The sequence below is a fragment of the Pteropus vampyrus genome, unplaced genomic scaffold, assembly GCF_000151845.1.
Source record: "Pteropus vampyrus isolate Shadow unplaced genomic scaffold, Pvam_2.0 Scaffold3, whole genome shotgun sequence".
NCBI lineage: Eukaryota > Metazoa > Chordata > Mammalia > Chiroptera > Pteropodidae > Pteropus > Pteropus vampyrus.
The window spans coordinates 16,108,526-16,128,267 of NW_011888784.1; the positions used below are offsets into that span (position 1 = coordinate 16,108,526).

The following is a 19,742-nucleotide window of genomic DNA, read 5'->3' on the forward strand; positions in this document are numbered from 1 at the left end:
AAGTATTTCTTTAAACTCAGATAAGAAAAGAGAAACTCAAACCAGAAATAAGAATATCTAATGGAAAAAACATATCCTATAGGTACCAGCCATTAGCCACCTACAGATTCCTTTTTCAGAATTATGGACAGTAATAATACAAAAGCTGCCTATGTGAGGAAAAACATTAGAAGCTATTTCTTTTATACGACACAACAACTGTGATGTTCCACAGTACATCAGGTTCCTGAAACATCTACACAGAAATACTGCAATCCACCTAGAAAATGAGAAATAGGAAAAAGCAGAGAGGAAGAAAATCATTAAAAGGTTGGTACAGGTCAAGGGTAAGTGCTTCATTCATTGGCATTGCTACTAAATACTTTATAATTTAACACAGAAAAGATAACTCCAGTGTACAATAAAGAAAAGGTGAAGAGCCAGAGGAAAGAGCAAGTAAGGGGGTCATTTTATAAACTATATAAATGTCTAATCAATGTACTATATACTTGAAACTAAAAATAAAATTTTATAAAAGTTAAAGTATTCAGATAGCTAAATGAGAATGGATTATCTGGCATCGATTTTAAAAAGTACTTTATTTTTTTTAAGAGTATGGATGCTTTGTTCCTATATACCAATCACAAACTACATACATCAAACAGAAATTTGGCTAGTTAAAATGAGTAACTGTGGGAATACTTTTAATTTTGATTTTATTTGAGAGGGAGTTTGTTTTTATTGTGAGATCATACTCTATTTCCAATCTCTATATTATGAAATATTTCTTTCACAGCATAGAAAATGAGGGAGAAAGTACACTTAAATGGGCTAATTTATCTGCACTTAAAAATAAAACTTTTTTTTTTCCTTCATGACTCTGAGCTGTTAAAATTGAGCAAAATCCATTTATACAAGAACAAGGTTCACAGTTCAAGGGGAAATATGTAGGAAAAAGAGATCCCTGATGGGTTAAAAAAAAAAAAAGTGGAAAATAGTATTTATAAGTAATGTTTGAAAGAGCTAGGCTAAGTCATTTGGAAAAGTTTAGATGAAGGGAGTGGGGTGGGATCTAGATGATGCCCAGCTGCTCTGTGACATTGTGGGGGCGGGGGGGGGGGGTGGAAGAAAATTAATTAAAAGCACAAAATATTTTAACATACAGAAAAAGTTCTTGAATATATGGGTTATCAAAATCACATAAAGACAAATAGAAAGGGACTGTGAGATTCTTATCCCTCTGGACATTTACTATTAGAACAATATCTAATTGAATGAATCGGTTTAAGTAAAATGCTGGCATGAGAGAGGATATAGGCCTGCATGAGCTTCTGAAGTCCCTCAAACTTTTCATGAACTGTGAAAGCTGCAGGCTGGGATGAAAGAAAGGAGAATGAGAAAGAGTAGGCAGAGGAAGTTTTATATCCTGCCAATGGTCATTTCTGACTGTGAACAGCATTCTCTTTCCTCTGTATTTTCTTTCATGTGTAACTAAAACAACATAATTTTCACAGACTTAAGTTTCTCTGGGCCACCAATGTAGAACAGGTGTCTTCTGTGAGCTAACAAAGCTGTTAATGAAAATGCAGATGCTGGGTAAGACATATTAGTTTAACCTAAGAAAATCAAGGGACCTGGCACAGTGACTGAAGGAATTCCTTTCTCTCACTTACGAGACTCTTAGGAATGACTGTCAGGTAGAAATTGATTATGAACACAAGATGAAGGCACACACGCATCATATGCAAAATCACACTGGAACAGTCACAGAAAAGCTACTGAAAAACCTCCAGCAAAACAAGAACAGTAATCCCACGAAGAATAAGATACCAAACAGGTTGGCAGTACCCTTAAAAGTTACTCAAAACAGTCCCTTCACAACTCCGCAGTCCCTTCATTTTTCTTAGCCCTACCCTTGCATAAAATTAACAGTGACAAATTGTCAGTGCTACTTCCTGAGGACACCTGAACCTCCATTACTACACATCGCACTTCCTCCAGAAAGCTCCTCAGCTGTATGTAACTGATGTCACAACCAAGATCCCATCCACACACTTTGGGCCATCTTAAAGTATTTTTCACTTTTGAAAACAGACCCCTCAAAGCATAGCCTCAGAGCCAATGAAAACAGAGAGTGAACTGAATAACATTTCATTAAGTTAACAGAACTCTGCCAAAAATCATACAATCAGAAACCCGCTTATAAAACTGTCCATAATGAATAATGAAAAGGAACCATATAAAATTCTTCAACTGTTGGAATTATTATTGACCCTGGGATCTAAAGACTAAAGCACAGGATATATGTTCTCTATAATTTTGTCCCCTAAATAGGGACTTAAAATATTAATTCCTCTGCTAGATTGCTGTTCCCTCCCTGAAAGCCACTAGGGTTAATGACAAGCAGAACCTTTTTCGATCTTTGTCAATGAAAATTGTATATTCTCCAATTTCTTCATTTTAAAAAAATTAAATATGATGGTTGTTTTTTATTTTAAACGTGAAATATATTAGGGCCAAAAAAGAACTCATTTTCTTGTTAATAATAATTTATAAGTAGGAGGTGAAGAAGGTGAAGACTATCTACTGATGGTATCATTTTATATAAAATATGTATGGGTTCTGTAGCCAGCAATGCACTGTAAGTCAGCTTAATATGTGTGAGCAAACTTATGATATACCAATGTATTATGTTCAGAAAACAACTCAGACACAAACATACCCATAAATCTCTGACTAGAATAGCTCATAAAATTCAAAATATTTTCTTTGGGTGACATAGATCTATACTTATATTGGCATAAATGGTCAGGGGTTGTCAACAAAGATAAATCAAGTGATTCACCTAAATCATTCTTCGATCTCTAGAGCTAAGCTTGTAAAAAGTGAAGAGTTTACTTTCTCGAGTCTATAAGTCTAATTCTTATTAACTTGAGAAACTCTTTTGGAGTCGAAGAAACATAACTATAGTTTTGTGTCTTGTAAATTCTATAATCAATAATATACCACTTTTCCCACATTGTAAAAAATTTCAAAAAAAACAAAAAAAAAAAAAACCTGGCAAAACAAACCCCAATTAAAAAAAAAATGTGTTTTGCTGGCCAGTTGATTGCAAGTACAGGACTAAAGCATTACTATTATTATCTTCACTCTACCTAAGGACTCAAGCGTTACTGACTGGAATTGAGCTCCTAAGATTTCTTTCTTGTTATCAGTTTTTGTAAAGTGCTTTCTTTTCAAGTACTTCTCTGCTTACCCCCTTTAACAGTGCAGCAAATGTCAATTAATTTTTGTTAATTTGAAGTAACTCTATAGTAGCAGAGGGCTTATTCTTTGGATCGCCACAGGGTATCTTACCGATTGATATTTATTAGTATTCACCTCAATACCTCCCAATCTTTCATTCCAAGGAGAAATGAAAGAGGAGGAGGGGAACAAAGATAAAACAGATGGTGGTACCCTCCTCCTCCCCTCCTCCTTTTGCCCTGCCTTTTCTCCCATGTCCACACATCCCCACACATGACCTACTTCTCTCCCTGATTATATTTTCAAAGTATATTCATACAGCTATAAGAAGTGTAGAAATTATATCCATTCTAACTTCTAGTTCAAATATGTATTAGAAACAGAGTAAGCAAGGAAATCACCTAAATCTGTTCTGTTTCATGGGATTTGCTACTGATTTGTAAGAAATTATGTGGCATCCCACATCTTCATTTGGATAAACCAGAGGTTCCTTTTTGTTAAATTCTCAAGTTGATAATCAGAACAGATGTGGACAACTGTTAGAAAGGCAAACTGCATCAGTGACTCCTAGCTAATAGTGTTCTGTGTGATTCTGGCAGAGTGTAGCACGGTTAGAGCCTGGGCTTGCCCCTTGGAGACTTTTAACCTGTTTCCTTATTCGTAAAAAATATAAAAGAGCCTAGGAGTGACTATCTCACAGAAATGTTGTGAGGATTAAACAACATACATGTAAAGAACTCACAAAGGCTGGGCATTATAAGTACTCAATATATTTTCAATATCTAGGTTTGAAAATGTATCCTAAGGCTAGGTTAATGGGCTATACACATAAGTATATGGTATTTACATGGATAGGAAATATATTTGTCCTACAAGAAGCAATTGTGGTTTGCAATAAGATACAAAAGTGGGCAAATCAAAGAATATTCAAGGAAATAAGCTATTTACTATTCTTTCAGAGATTCCCCCAAAGCAATTTCCCTGATGCAATTTCAAAAGAGGCCAGAAAAGTCTAGTTTTTGTCACATTATCTGGAGATGTGTGGGAATGTGTAATTTTGTGAACTACCTATTCACATTTCCAATTAGGGAAGTTTGCCTATACCTGCTTTGGTTTAATTATTGGCTGCATGCTCTCCTCTCTCCCCGGCCCCTTCCCAGACACTAAAACCGTCCCACTGTTTCCTCTGAAATCCAAGACTAGTTATTAGCAAAATATCCTATAACCTCCACTTTTTCTTTGAGTACTCCCTTTGAATCTTAATCTACAAAACCTGGCTCTCTCTTATGGGCACTTCTTTCCCCGGAACCCTCTCAGGTATGAGCCCTTTCCTACACATCCTAAACCACAGGGCCTGGAAATGGGATAGGTGACCTCTATTCTCCCTCGCTGCTCCTCAGATGCCTCCAGCATTGTATCTCATGTCATCAGACTATAGAACCAGCCAATTCTCCTTACTGTAATTATCTAACAACACCTGGGGGACTCTTCCCCATTTTACAAAAATTTTAGCTCCTAAATGTCATACCCTTTCAATGCTAGTTCTATCATAATTGTCTTTTTCAATTTTATGCCAGGGCCACCGCTAGCCTTTATGACATCTTCATGCAAATAAGAAAAGGCAATGTTTCTTTCCAATAGACCCTGTTCCCTCCCATGACACTAAGCTGGGCAAATGGAGGGCTGCTGAATTTCAGCCACCGAAGGCCCCCTGGGCCAGGCCACTCTGCAGAGTGCACACACTGCCTAACCATTTGCAACAGCCTTAAACCTAGCTGCCTCCTCGCCTCTCATTTCAGACATACATTCCATAATATTATGCTAAACTCAATTTCATGCATTCCACTCTCCTATCACGAATTCTTCTAACTCATTTTCTCTAGAACATCAAATCAAACAATCCTTCCACCCCAAGGAGACCTCCTCCTTCACACCATCTCTCACACACTGTGTCTTTGCCCACTTTCACAACCAGCTTAAATTCCATAGAGATTGATCTTAACTACTCTATTTCATGCACTCTCAACTCCCTTGTTCCTCTGTCACTTCATCATTCACACCTGGCAAAATCTCAACTCTGGTCAAATCCACCTGTATCTACTCTGCACTTGCACAGTGGTCATGAACATGACTGGAGAAAAATGTACAGCCATGCCGACTGGTCTCATTAAATTCAGGATTAGCAACCTTAAGAGTGTGCTTAATGCTGTCAGACTCTAGACATTTTATATCTTCTCTTTAAATCTATAAAACTTACCTCCCCTATCCTCTCCCTTGGCTAATAAAGCTTTTTATTACACTGAAAAAAATTAAGCACAAATAAGCAAACCTCCATAAGCCCCTCCTACATATACTCAACTATCTTCGGTTTTATCCAAACACCCTGACTTTTCCTACTCTTTCCTTAGAGTACCTCTCCAAACTTCTAAATAAGGCCCATCTCTTATTATCGAATTCTCCTCCTCAATTGGATTTTCCTCATTATCAAATTCTCCTCCTCAATTGGATTTTCCCATCAGTATACAATTATTTTAATATTTATCTCTCATATTAAAAAAAAATCTTTATCTTGGTTCTACTTTCTCTTCTACCCATTTTTCCCATTTCACTCCATCCCTTTACCTCAAAAATTCTTGAAAGAACTGTTTACACTTAGGGTCTCCACTTTCTATCCTCCCATTTTCTCAAACCCATTCCATTCTGGCTTGTGGCCTCACCATTCAACAAAATCATCCTTGTCAAGTTCATCAACAACTTCACAAAGCTAAATCCAATAGTTATTTCTTAGTCTTTATTATAAGTCGACATCAAAAGCATTTGACACATTTGAATCACTTCCTCCCAGAAACATTTTCTTTACTTGGTTTCCAGAACAGACAACCTGTTCTCCTGTCCATTTATCCTCAATCTCCTTTGCTCTTTCCAACTTCTTAAAATTCAGGTACCACTGAGCTCAGTCTTTGGGCCTCTTCTCTTTTCTATAAACCTTCCATTTCTTGATGATCTCATTCAGTTTCCCATCTGCAAATATCATCTATAAACTGACTATTAAAAAAAAAAAAGATATTGGTTCTTCTTTACATTTAACTGACTACTTTCAAATACATATATATATATATGTATGTATATGTATATATGTATGTATATGTATATATGTATATGTATGTATGTATGTATCTCCAGCAAGGTCTTGCCAATGAATTTAAGACAGATAAGCCCAATTATTTAACATATCCACCTGGATTTTGAAAATGAACCTCATGCTTAACATGCCCAAACTAAGCTTCTGATCAACAACCCCTACCCCAATCTGATTCTCTTGCAGATTTGCCATCTAAGTTAAAAACAATGCTATTCTCTCTGCTCACATTCAAACTCTAGAGTCATCTCTAACTTTCCTTTATTTCATAATCATACTAACTTCAGCAGCTCCTGTTGGCTCTACCTTTATATATAATCCAGAATCCAATCACTTATCGTCTCATCCACTGCTACTTGTTTTGTTCAAACCACTATCATCTCTTATCTATATTATGGCAATAACTTTCTAAATCAGTTTCCCTGTTTTTATCCTTGTTCTCCTATATATCTATATTAATATCTATATCTATATATCTGTATCTATATATATTGTAACTACTTGATCCTGCTAATATCTAAGTGAGATCACTGCCTCTTTAGCTCAAAACCCTACATTGGTTTAAAAATCTCACTCAAAACAAAAAGCCAATGTCAAGGAACTATACAGTCTGGCCCTACAGTGCTTGGCACACAGTAGAAGCTCAATACATACTTAGAGAGAAAGCATGAAAGTGCTCATGCAAACAGACTGTACAACAGAGAAATGACCCAATAAGATTTCCCTTCATCCCACTGAAGGAGAAAAGCTTGCTCCATTCACCAGCCCGTCCAGAATGCCAGAAATTGCCATGCAGCTCTGCATTGTTCTCTGCCTAACCACAAGGATCTGCCAAAGTTCACGGTACAATCACGGTGGTGAGGGTTGAGCTGGGTTTTCAAAAGGTATAGGAATTAGAGATCAAATTCAATGAAAGTTGGTTTAAAAAAAAGTCTACAAGGTCGACTTTAGCCATTTTAGTAGGACAAGAATCTGTGTTTCCTACATTAATTCACAACCTCTCCTGCAGATTAGATAGGCACTGAAGCAGAATCAGTCTCAGGGGGAGTATCAGAAAGCACGCCAGTTTAAAAGGCAAGAGTGTCCAGTCAGTATACAAAGGGACTCCTATTACCATTAATAAAATGAATGGCTTTGGGCTATTAGTGAATTACGATGTTTCTGCAAGGATTCTTTAAGGTTTGTTTGTTTAAGGATAATTTACTGATTTCTATGAGTCCACCAACAGAGACCTTAATGATACAGTCTTCTTCCCAAATCATGATCTGGGTCCACTTGTGGGACCAGCGGTAGGGTGGTAAAAAAAAGTATAGCAGCTTTTGTGGAAAAATTTTTCCAAGACTGCAGTACAAAAATTACATATATCAACAGAATCATAATGCAAATGCCTAGAGACAGATAAAAATGAATTAACATGGATAGAACTCAGAGGTAGAAAATGCCCCCTTAGAATTCTGGCAGGGTTGTTCACTTTTCAAAAGTGTTTCACAAGAATATAATTTATTTGGCCCTAGTTCCACTGTGAGGAATGTTAACACTAAGCTTAATTTACTGTGGACAAGCCTAGGAACAAAGATATTGTAAAACTACTGTGATCACAGGAAATATCAGTATAATCAGACATAAAACATTAGCATGCTCAGGCTTCACATAAGAATAAAACCACCAGATATCCCCCAGTAACCCTCTCACCTTGCAAGAGAAACAAACAGATAATACTCAAGAATATTATCCAGGAAAATCCATATTGTTAAAAATAAATAAATAAAACAAAAAGCAAAGAATTGTATACTTTTCTTAGGTGCTAACTTTATTAATCAAAATTGTTTGATGATAAATCTCAATAAGTGATAAAAACTTAGAAGAAAATTACACCTACAGTGACAGAAAATTCAATTAGTGAATTACCGGAATTCTGTATAACTTTTAGGAGAACAGAGTTTATATTGAAACTCATCGCACTCACCTCCATTTCCTTCACTGGCATTGGCCTCCGCCATTTCTGTGCCATCCAATTCAGACTCACAGCCTAAATCCAGCATCCCATCAGCTGGGCATGACGACTCCTCTTTCTATATTATTTTTAAAAATGATTTATGGAGATATATTAGTAACTGGAAACATTCGAGATACTTTCAGGATCCTAAAGTATCATTGCAGGTACTTGTAATTTGGAATTTCAATACTGATTTACATTTTTAGGGGATCATTCTATAAACTATATAAATGTCTAACCAATGTACTGTTACTTGAAGCTAATACAATTTTTTTAAAAAGAAAAAAATCTATACAAAAACAAACGTTCCTTTCAACTTAGGTTGTTTTAATTTTTTTTTTTCAATTCTACATTCTTCTTTATGTTAGGAAATGGCTTCACAACTCAAGAATTTTAAACACCCAATAGCTACAAAAAGCAACTGAACTAATATGAGTCCGTTTGATCAACCTATGTTATCCTCGGAAACCCACACAGTGACAAGAGCCTGATGCTCAGTAGCTGAGAAAGAAACTTTGCTTCTTTGCCAGGTATAACTTAGCATTAAAACAAACAGAACAAAAACAAAACAAAAAAACAACAAAAAAAAACTTCTCGAAGGAAATTAATGAACTTAAAGTGTAATCCATCATTTATTAAAGCAGTGACTTATTTTTAATTTATAAGAAATAATACAATGATTTTATTTGTTCCAAGTTACACAATCATCTGCAGATCATCAACTTGTCCTCTAGAATTTTGCATCTCAGATGCCATTTCCCACTCTAGATGCAAATGGGAATTGCACTAAAATAATTAAAACTCAGTTATCTAAAGCTTTTTATTTCTCTATGCTTCTCATATAATAAATATGCATTGTTAGTAAAACTTGAGATCACTGTTTTAAAGTTGAATAATTGATTTAAATCAGTAAGTTTTCAAGGAGAATAGATAAATTTCTTATTTATTAAAGACAGAAAGGCAGACAGGTGTGAAGCTGTACATCAACCGATGGTTATTGGGTCATATAGTTTGTGGCAACTGTGATCATCTTAAGCTCTTAGCTGATGAGTCATGGCACTCCTCCCTATAAATTTTTAAGAATCATGAATTTGAAGAAAGCCACAGCTATTTTCCATTACCATATGTTAGAGTGAAACCACAGATATGCTTTCTTTCCTTAAAGAAAAATGTCACTGTTTATTCTTAACATGAAATCATTTTTAAGACATCTGAAAACATTTAAAAGGCATAAGGGTCATTCTTCTACCCTTAACCCAAATCTACTTTTGTTTACCTTTACATGTCAGGAAAAAAAAATGTGTGATACATAGTAATAACAGACATAATATGCAGAACAATCCAACTTACTTTGAGAGCATAGAGGCCTGACTTTCCAGGGATTTTGAAGAATGTTCCATCCCCTATTCGAGTGTTAGTGTGAAGCATTGCATTCAGACAGGCTAATGGAGAAGTTCCACTAGAAAATAAAAGTGTGCAAAAATGAAGCAGTCTGATATGCAGTTTCTGTGGCAAAACTGTTTTCTCAGTCTCTTAAAAAAAAAAAAAAAAAAGACCCTCTCACAGGCCTTTTAAAAATATCCTCCCAACCCTGAAAACATCTACATTACAATAACAGGGCAGTCTAGTTTCGCCAAAGTTAATCAGATGCATCTGTATTATAGGCTTCAGGCAAAAAGTCTCCTGAATTGAAATTATGCTTTTATTCATAAAGCAACCAACACTACATTTCAAAGAAACCAAGGCCCAAATGTTTATGTGGTGTTATTTTACAAATAATACCATGAAGCCTCAGTATTTAAATATTACAGACAACTTGATGGTTGCACTTGAATGATCAAATAAACCAAGTTCAAGGACAGCTCCATCCTATAGGTTGAAAAGCAACAAAGGAATAATAAGAAACCAGGGAAGAACTGATTTGAAATTACAAGTATTTAAGTTACTCATAGGATTGCATTTCTCACAAGGCCAAATAAAAATTTATATCTATGTTTATATCTCTGACACAACTTCAACAATGACATCCTTTTCTCAGATTTGTCATATAAAGAAATATGTGCTTGGGAATTCTGCCCAGTCAATAATTATGTTCTGTAGTAAAGATGCAAGTGACTGAATTATGAAATCAACAGATTTTTTTTTAAAGAAATCAAACAGCATTAAGCTAGTGATTAAAAATATCAAAGCACATATGTACAAACATTACTGAAATTTACTCATACATATAAAAAGATGTTTATGAAATGTATGTATTTTCTGGAGGTAGGAAATACTGCTATCTTTGTGAACTACAATTTAGAGCTAGAATTATTACTTTCATTTACTTATGTTTCCACATACATTTTTCTCTCTAATATGCTAAAAGATCAATATTTGGTTGAGTCAATATTGATTAGAATCTCTATTCCACTCCATTCGCCTTGTAGGGGGTCTGAGTACTTAATTAAAAACATTCTAGGACGAGAATCTTTAAGATTTTAAAGTTTGAATTTCTGTGGTAGAAACATAATTTTATGTACTGAATTAGAAGTTTTCTAAAAACCAAGATTAACAAATCTCTTACTTAGTATGAAAACTCACCAGGAAAATGAAAACTAAATTGGCTGAGTTGTCACAACACACTTAATAGCAAGTCCGCATACATACGCATCATGGTCATAAAGGTTTATAAGCATTATAATAATAAGAGTACTCTTTATTATTTTAGAAAGCAACTCTCTGTGCCAACACATCAATATAATTCCATTGGGTTTGACAGGAAGCAAAAGATCTAATATAAATTTGGTCATAGAACAATGCATCTATAACACTAAAGTACACATGGTTATAATATTGTGTGTTTATGTAATATCTTTCCTCATGAAACTTCTACAAGCTTGCAGCCTTATTTCATTATTTTTCCTCACATAAGATTTTTTGTTCATACTTAAAGTGGGCCAGGCATACCTTATAAAGTAAAATATATTCATCTCCCCAGAAATATCTGTCCATGAAGAAATTCCAGATAAATAATGCTACACGTGTTATAGTGAACACTGCAAAAAGTATATTTTTAATCGTTATTCTCTTCAGGCAAAAGCACAGACAAAAAGCTGGGAATTATTATGCCAGATTTGTGGAGTTTTAATTTAGTGAAACTGTCAGAAACACAGACTTTCTGTGGGGACTTGGCACGATGATGTTAACACTACAAGCAAAATAGAATCCGATACATAAAAATAAAACATTGTAGACTTTAAAAAATACAACTTAATGAAATTGTCCACCTAACATCAAACCTCACACACATTCTTCCTGCTCTTTGTTCTAAGGTCCTAATATATATAATTCCAGGAACTCAGATTTATAATATCAAAGAAAAATACAGATTTAAAGACAGCTAAAAAAATACTAAAGAAATATTTTTTAAAATCACTATAATTTACATTTTTTTCTTAAGGATAGTAAATAAATAATTGAAGGTAAACTGACTATTAAATAGCAGTTTAATGCTATGCTTGCTGCAAACATAAATGACAATCACTACAAAAATATTTAAAAGTATGTAATACGCAATCACATGACAATATAGCTCTAAAAGTCTCAATAACTTCTATAATTTCCCCAAATATTTCTCAAATAAACGAAATTTATTTCAAAACTATATAACATTTGCATTTTAGAAGAACGAGAAAGCATTTTGCAATCAAATGCAAATTTTACAAATCGAATCACTGGCTTATTAATCACTCAGTCTGAAGCATATCAATTGCAATTCTTTACAGAAAAAAACTAGTTATATGACCCATTTTATTTAGAAACAATAAAATGTTAGCATCAAAAGAGTTAAGTGCTTATAAGAAGGTAACTGTTTCATCTAATGCAGAATATACAAAGGAAAATGTATTTTAAAAATCTTTCAGAGCATTTACTTATTGCTGTTAATCTCAACAATACCATGAAGTCTAGAAAATTTGGACTGCTTTCCCTGAACAAATTAATGTCTTAATCAACTGCTATAAAACATGAATAAAGAATTAAGTACTATTTAGATTTTTATTATTTTTAACTTCGGAAAAATTAGAACTAGCAAGCATGCCTTGGCCTACTTTAAGATATAAATAAATATATAAATATTTTTAAAAGATACAAATATGTATACATATAAATAACGATGATTTACTGTAGGTATGAAGAAGATAAGGCAAATATGTGTTAACAGTATGTAGTCTTAGCACAGAACACTTTCTGTGTAACATTTCTTATTTTTTAACTGATGTAAATTTTTTAAATTCATACTTAATATAAGGGTTAATCACCTCACTCAGAATTTAAAAGTTAAAAATTCTGTAATAGAATAGGTATATGTGTATGTGTACATATGTAATCATAAAACATCAATTAAAAAATCTGGAATTTCAAAAGTTACTTACTTTCTAAAAAGATGAATTGGAAGAATCATGATATCCCGATTTATAAAAGGGGAAAAAAGAAAGAATAAGAAGTTAGGTTTTCATCTTCAAATGCAATCCTGAATCTTACCATTTCAATAATAGGACAATGTACAAGAAACACACTAAACTCTGCTGGTCGGGTGTTAAAAATTGAGCGACTAAGGTAAAGGTGGCTTCTATGCTCTTTCCTAATACTTTTATAATGTTTTCATTTTGTCCACAATGCACATGTATGTCCATATTAGGAATATAATTAGAAATAAATAAGCAGAACAGTATTTGTCCTCAATTCTGTTCTTTCCAGTATTCACTATAATTGGGCCCTTTCCTATACACCTGCCAGGGTAGATATACAGCTTACTCTACTTGTTTGTTTTTACTGTAGCGTTGTGAAACCCTTCTGGTTTGTTTTCATTTCCCACAACCCCTGAAGCAGAACAGGGGTGGAATTTGGAGGCAGGGGAGCAGGCATAATTTAAACTGTCTAGACATCAAAGAACCCCCAGAGATGCTTTGCAGAGTCCTGGTGCTGTATGAAATACAGAAAAACCATTGCTTTATCATCTCAGACTGATGACAGAACACATAAAATTTTACTAATAGTGCACACTTAGTGAAGGGAATAAATGGCCTATTTGAATAATTTTAAAAGCCAGGAAGAATACCTGGGGAATGCAATTGGAAGAATATTTGTAGATACGACAAAGAAAATAACATAACTGTGGTCTTCCTTTCCTTTATACATAAAATAATAATGCTTTACCAGATAATATTTAAGAGTAATCCAAATCTTAAACAACTTATTTTATTAAGTATCTCAATAAAAATATCAGAAGAAAGTTATTTCCTGGAGACATTTCTAAATCTCATTTTTCAAATATAGGAACATTAAAAAAATTAATCCTGAAACCACGTAAGTCTAAAAATTCAACAAATTCAACAAACCTATTAAGAAGCATTATTACAGTTATTGTGCTAAGTGCTATAAATATGAATTAATAGAAACAATTACATGTTCACTCTCCTTTCAAAAAAATTAATAATAGCTCCTTTCAAGTATTTCCATTGCTAATAACTAGAGAAAATATTTTAAAAGGAAATTATGTGGGTGGCCCCTGGGGTGCAGGTAATGTTTAATTTAGTTCTTGATACAGATGTGTTCATTATGTAAAATTAAACTGTTTACTTAGGATTTGTGTATTTAACTCTATGCTACACTTCAAAAAAAATTTTTTAATGTTAAAAAATGAATAATGCACCCTTGGATTTATCTATCTATTTACATACTTAATGGGCATGCCATTACTACTGGAGAAGGTTAAACTATTTCTATCAATGAATGTACATAACTCCTAAACACATATAGATACAGTGCATATCAATTGATGTCAATAAACTAGATGATTAAAAACTACCCTAGAAAGTCAAGCCAAAGTAACTTCCTACTCTTGAGAGATATTAGTGCTAGTCTGAAACTGCCAAAAATGACTGATCATAAAAACTTAAAAGCTGGAGTCCTTTATATATGTTATCTGAATAATCCTAGCACATTAAAATGTTAGCCAAAAAATGACCTACAGGAACCCTAGAACGTGATTTTGAACACAAGAACAGTGTTCCAAACGTCACAGTCCTTCTAAAAAGATCACTAATGAAAGTTCCTGATGAACACTGGCAGATGGGAAATAAAAATTAGAGCTTAAAAAATATAGAAGTAGATAGGAACAACCCAGTTAACTCGAGATGGGTCGTACTAAAAAGAAAGATATTTTGCACATTCCTATGTGAAGAATGTTAACATGATTTTCAACATTCAACATGTCTCTAAGGTAAAATTAGAAATGTAGTTCTAGTACTTTTTTATGAGGTGGGGATATTGAGGCAAGAAATAATTACTAAATGACATATGGTGTACAATTTATTTCTTAAATATAGAGAAACAATTTCAGATTCTAAACCTAAACATGTGTCTCTGATTGGCTTTAACAATATAAAAAGATATTCTTCTTGAATATAAACAGACATTTGAACGTAAACCTTTTATTCACTTTTATAGACACTACCAAGCTATCACTAGATCGATTTTAGTGATTCACACAGCCATATTCACTAAACTGACTTTTGGTTTTAGTAGACAAGAATTCCAAAACATTCATACTAAGACAAAAGTTTACTTAGTACTATTTTACAATAGGCTCTATAAGGAAATTAAGAAATAGTCCTATAAAAGTATATAAAGCCTATAATCTAAATTATAATTTTTAAAGACCTCCAACTAAAATATGAGGTGAGGTGGTTATGTTTGCTTATAGACATAGAGTCAAGAATATGTCACATGCATAGATGGATAATGACAACTGTTCCTCTACATGTTTCTATGCATGTCATATGGCATGCCATATTACCACTGCTATACTGAGAAAGGCAATAGAGTGCAATAAATAAGACTGTGGCTTCTAAAGCCAGTCAGTGTGTATTCAACTGAGGCTAGACCATTTATTAGCTGTGTGACTTTGGACTTCACCTCTCTGGGTCTCAGGTTCCTCAGCTAATAAATGTAACTATTTCATAAGGGATTATGTGAAAGACTTTAAGTTAAAGAGTTAAAACATGTAAAACAGACCTATGTCTGGCATATTTTAAGTGTTTAAAAATTGTGAGCTATTATTATCATTGAATACAACTACTATTCAAAGTAACCAATATCTAGAGGTACAAAGGATAGCATATGAAAAGAAATTAAATATTTCAGAGCTTGTTTAAATAGCTAGTTCAGGTGAGGTTTGTCTAATTTCATTTTCATTTTATTAATGAAAATAAGTGAAGACATGGGAGTACATACACTCCTAGTCTACAGACTTTCATATGTGAATAAAATTAAAACTAATGTATTCAGTAAAGGTAGAGAGAAAAGGATGAAAATAATAAATATCTATTATTATAGTTACCAATTATTCAGCATCTCTAATGTGACTGAGTTGTCACAAATATTGTCTATATTTCTTACAACCACCATGAAATGTAAGCATGATTCTCAGTTTTGCAGATATACCAGAGGTTGAGAGGTTAAGAATATTACTCCAGTCAAATAACTAAGTGACACAGCTGACATTCAAATTCTACTGATTCCAAAGCCAATACTCTTCCCACCATCCCACGTTCTCTCTCCACAGAGCAGCCTTCTCCACTTAATTAATCTTGCATACGACAAAAGAATATTTAACACATGAAGGAAACACACAAAGAAAAGCTAGATGCTGGCAAATGGTAAGGTGGTTGGCTCCATTTTCACCCAATGCCGCCTATGGTAATGACTCCCCCATCCCAGGATAAATTTCAAACATTATAAAGGAAGACTAGGCTGTAGAAGATGTCATTGTTGGTTATCTTTTTCAGGTAATGCTACCTATGAAAACTAAGGAAGAAAGAAGGCCGAGAGACTAATGTAGAGAACTCAGATCCATAATTGAGATGTCTCTTTGTAAAACTGGATCATTAAAAAAATAACACAAGCCATTAACTGAATAATCATTTATTGAACACATTATATATGTCAAGCTAGTCTTGAAATAAATTTGCACTCTGACAGTGCTTTGCACATAATAGAAATGCCAGGCTAAGCTGAACTGAATTCTCTAAATACATATAAAATGACAAGGGATTCAGGAGAAAGGAGCCTTGAGGCATGTAGCACAGCAAGAGAAAGTCATTTGAAATTTAAATGTTATTCTTAGTTTATTCCAAGGAGATGACTGAGATGGGATCATGTGTACGTTTCCTATGGCACCAATTCCAGCACAGAGGCAGCCAATTTATGGCCACCGGTGGCTCTTCAGGACTTTATACTATTTTCTCATCACTGCAATCTCAAAGTGAATATTTTAAATTATGCCAAAAAAAAAAAAAACCCTTCCAAAATAAAATAGCAAATTTCATATATTAAAAAGAACAGACATTGTAATTATATTTGGTATGATAAATGAGTTTCATACAAAAATGTAAATTTCCATGTTCTACATATAGCTACTTATACAGCAGCATTCCTGAATGTATTCTATAGAGTGTCAGTCCCAAGTAATGCTCCAAAAAAAGTGTCAAAAAGTTTCCAGAAAGTAGGATGCTGCATTCCCATCTAATGAATTTATCGAACACATTTACAATATATACTAAAGTCTCTGAAAAATCCTATTTAACTCAAACCTGCTTAACTCAGTGTTTCTTAAACATACATAATAATAATAAAAAAATCCTCCCCACCATATTTGACAACATTCCCTATTATAGTATGCCAAGAGGTAAACTTAGGGAAATGCTACATTTATGATTAGGATCATTAAGAAAACGTGCCTAGCACTCAGACTCTTAGGAATGTTTAATCTTATTAGCCAAATGCTTTAAAAATATTTTTCAAGTATATAAAATATGTTTCTATGTGTAAAAATAATGCAGTGTGGTGATTATTTTTTGCTGTGTAAATTTATAAAATTGAAAAACTTATCCAGGAACTTTAAAAAGCATTGAAAAATTTATAGCCAGTATCCACATGTAATTGATAACATTATATATTTGCAATATTATATCACCCAACATAAAAATCATCTTACTCATCTCTCTCAGCTGAGATGTACCTCCTGATTCTCTATTTCTTTCACTCGGTGATGAGTACTACCCTCTTCCACATCACCTAGGATTGAAACATTTCTCAGATAATTCAAATTATTCTGTCTTAACACAGTTCATCTTTCAATTTACATTTTAACTTCCTTAAGTCCTAATTTGAACAATCTCTACATCATAAGAGAACAATTCTAAAGTTCCCTAACCCTAACCCTGTCTTCAATATCTCCCTGCTCCAATCCAGCCTACACACTGGTGCCAGAGCGATTTTCCTATTTAAAACAAACAAAAACAAAACATAAAAAAGAAAAAAAAATACTGCTTAGACTCCTCAGGACATTGCCTACCAAGCGAAGGAAGCACAAACTCCTCAGTTTACATCAGGGGCCTGTACAGCACACCTGGCACCTAGCTTGTCTTCATCTTCTCCAACTCTCAGACTACTCTCCTATAATCTGACCCAACTCAGTAAATCATGTGCATCCATGGTTTCCTAGCTCTCTGTTTTGGCTCATATGAAATCCTCTAAGAAGAATTATATTCCACTTACTTGCTCTATTTACCACTCAGAATAAAATTTTAACTACTTCCTTTATATTGACACATTTTATAGTATTCCAGTATTACAATCTCAACATTTCATAAATTTCATGCCCTGCATTCCTTTCTCTTTGGGACTTTCTCTTCCTCAGCAATGCGATTCCAGTTAGCCATCGATAAAATGGTCCTGTTTCCCGCCACGAAGGCTAGCCAGATTAAACTATCTGGTCAAATGGTGAGAGTCTGAGTTATCTTTTGGGGAACTGATATAGAATTAAGGAGAAAGGGCATACATTATTTTCAGTAGATACATAAGCTGTAAAGGTACAAAAAAACGAGCTTTTACCTAACTCTGCCTCCAGGAAGATAGAGCCTGCTGAGAATAAAGCTAAAAAGAAGAAAGCAAAGCAAAACACGGAAAGTACAAAGAGAGGTAAAAAAGATATCCCTTGAACTCTTGTATTATCTAGTCATGTTGAAGATCAACCTATTAGATATACAAGTTAATTAAACCAATAAATCACCTGCTTAATTTAATTTTGATACATGTCTAAGTGATTTATAAAAGCTGACCTCATTTTTCTAGGCCTTAATTTTCTCATCTATAAAATGAGTTTAAAACAGGTATATTCTGAAGCTCTACTAACGCCTTTCTGGTTAAGGTTTCAAAGGCAATCAATAGTGGTTTAACTATTGGCTTATCGTTCATTTCAACCACGCTGCCTACCTTCGTACTCCTTTCTCCTTCAATGCCCTCCATCCTCCTCTCTTCCTACTCATTTGTTAAGGTCCTCTTGCCTTTACCTCCTAAAAACTTCTAATTACCTCACTGAAACTTTCTAGCATTACAGCCTATCCTATGACTGTAGCATTTAGTTCTGTGCCATCTATCACCAAATTGCTCGATGGCAACCAGCTCCTTATGACTCCAACTTCAGGGTCTCCTCATAGGACCCTGCCAACTTGGATGCTCAGAGAATACTCAGGCACTGTTGATAAGCTAACATTTCACAATTTAGAGAGTAGAACAAAATCTGAAGCTTGGCACTACCAAATATTGGTTGAGGACGTCCAGAAATAAAACTATGAAATACTCTAGTGAGAATATAAATTGACAAAACCAATTTGGAAAGACATCTGGCAATATCTAGTGAAAAAAAAAAAAAGTGTGCATGTTCTACAGATTAGCAATTCCACTTTTTGGTATAGATCCTTGAAAAATTCACATTCATAGATACATTATTTGTTTTTGGAAAAAAAAAGTCAATAAACTAAATGTTCACCAATAGTTACAGCTATATAGAGAGATACACTTTTACCTATGTCTTCATAATAAAACTATAAAATTCTGAACTATAATAACATATAGCAAAATATAACATGCTTGTCTCTCTGAGATGAGAATAATATCAAAGGAACTTCAGCTTTTTTGCTAGACTCTATTTAAAAGAAATCAAAGCAACTATGACAACATCTCCACAACTATTAATTCCAGCTGGTGGTTGGTCTGTAGTATTTCACTATATTTTGAAAATTATTCAAAACATAAAAAGCTGTTGATGGTTTTGTTATTCTACCCACGATTTGGCTTCTCTCTAATCTACAATATTCATCCCTTGTTTTGAGTTATGTTAATGTTTACACATTTTTATGCAAACAAATAAATACATGGAAATTATATGGAAAGTGTATAGGTACCATCATTATACAGAGTTAAAAGTAATAAGTCCCTCTTAACTTCCCCCAATCATATCCACTGCTCCAAAAGTAATGACTATTAAAGATTTAT

The 19,742-nt window shown here is 33.8% G+C and overlaps 1 protein-coding gene across 1 annotated transcript in view; it reads right to left on the reverse strand.

Annotated features, from left to right (window-relative positions):
* The window catches only part of ASXL3 (additional sex combs like 3, transcriptional regulator), a 131,068-nt gene that overhangs the window by 87,716 nt on the left and 23,610 nt on the right, over positions 1-19,742 (reverse strand). Inside the window, exons 2-3 of the mRNA XM_011361811.2 lie at positions 9,711-9,819; positions 8,331-8,436 (exon numbers count right to left, since the gene is read on the reverse strand). Coding sequence (XP_011360113.1) covers positions 8,331-8,436; positions 9,711-9,819 — 215 coding nt within the window. The remainder of the gene's footprint in view (positions 1-8,330; positions 8,437-9,710; positions 9,820-19,742) is intronic.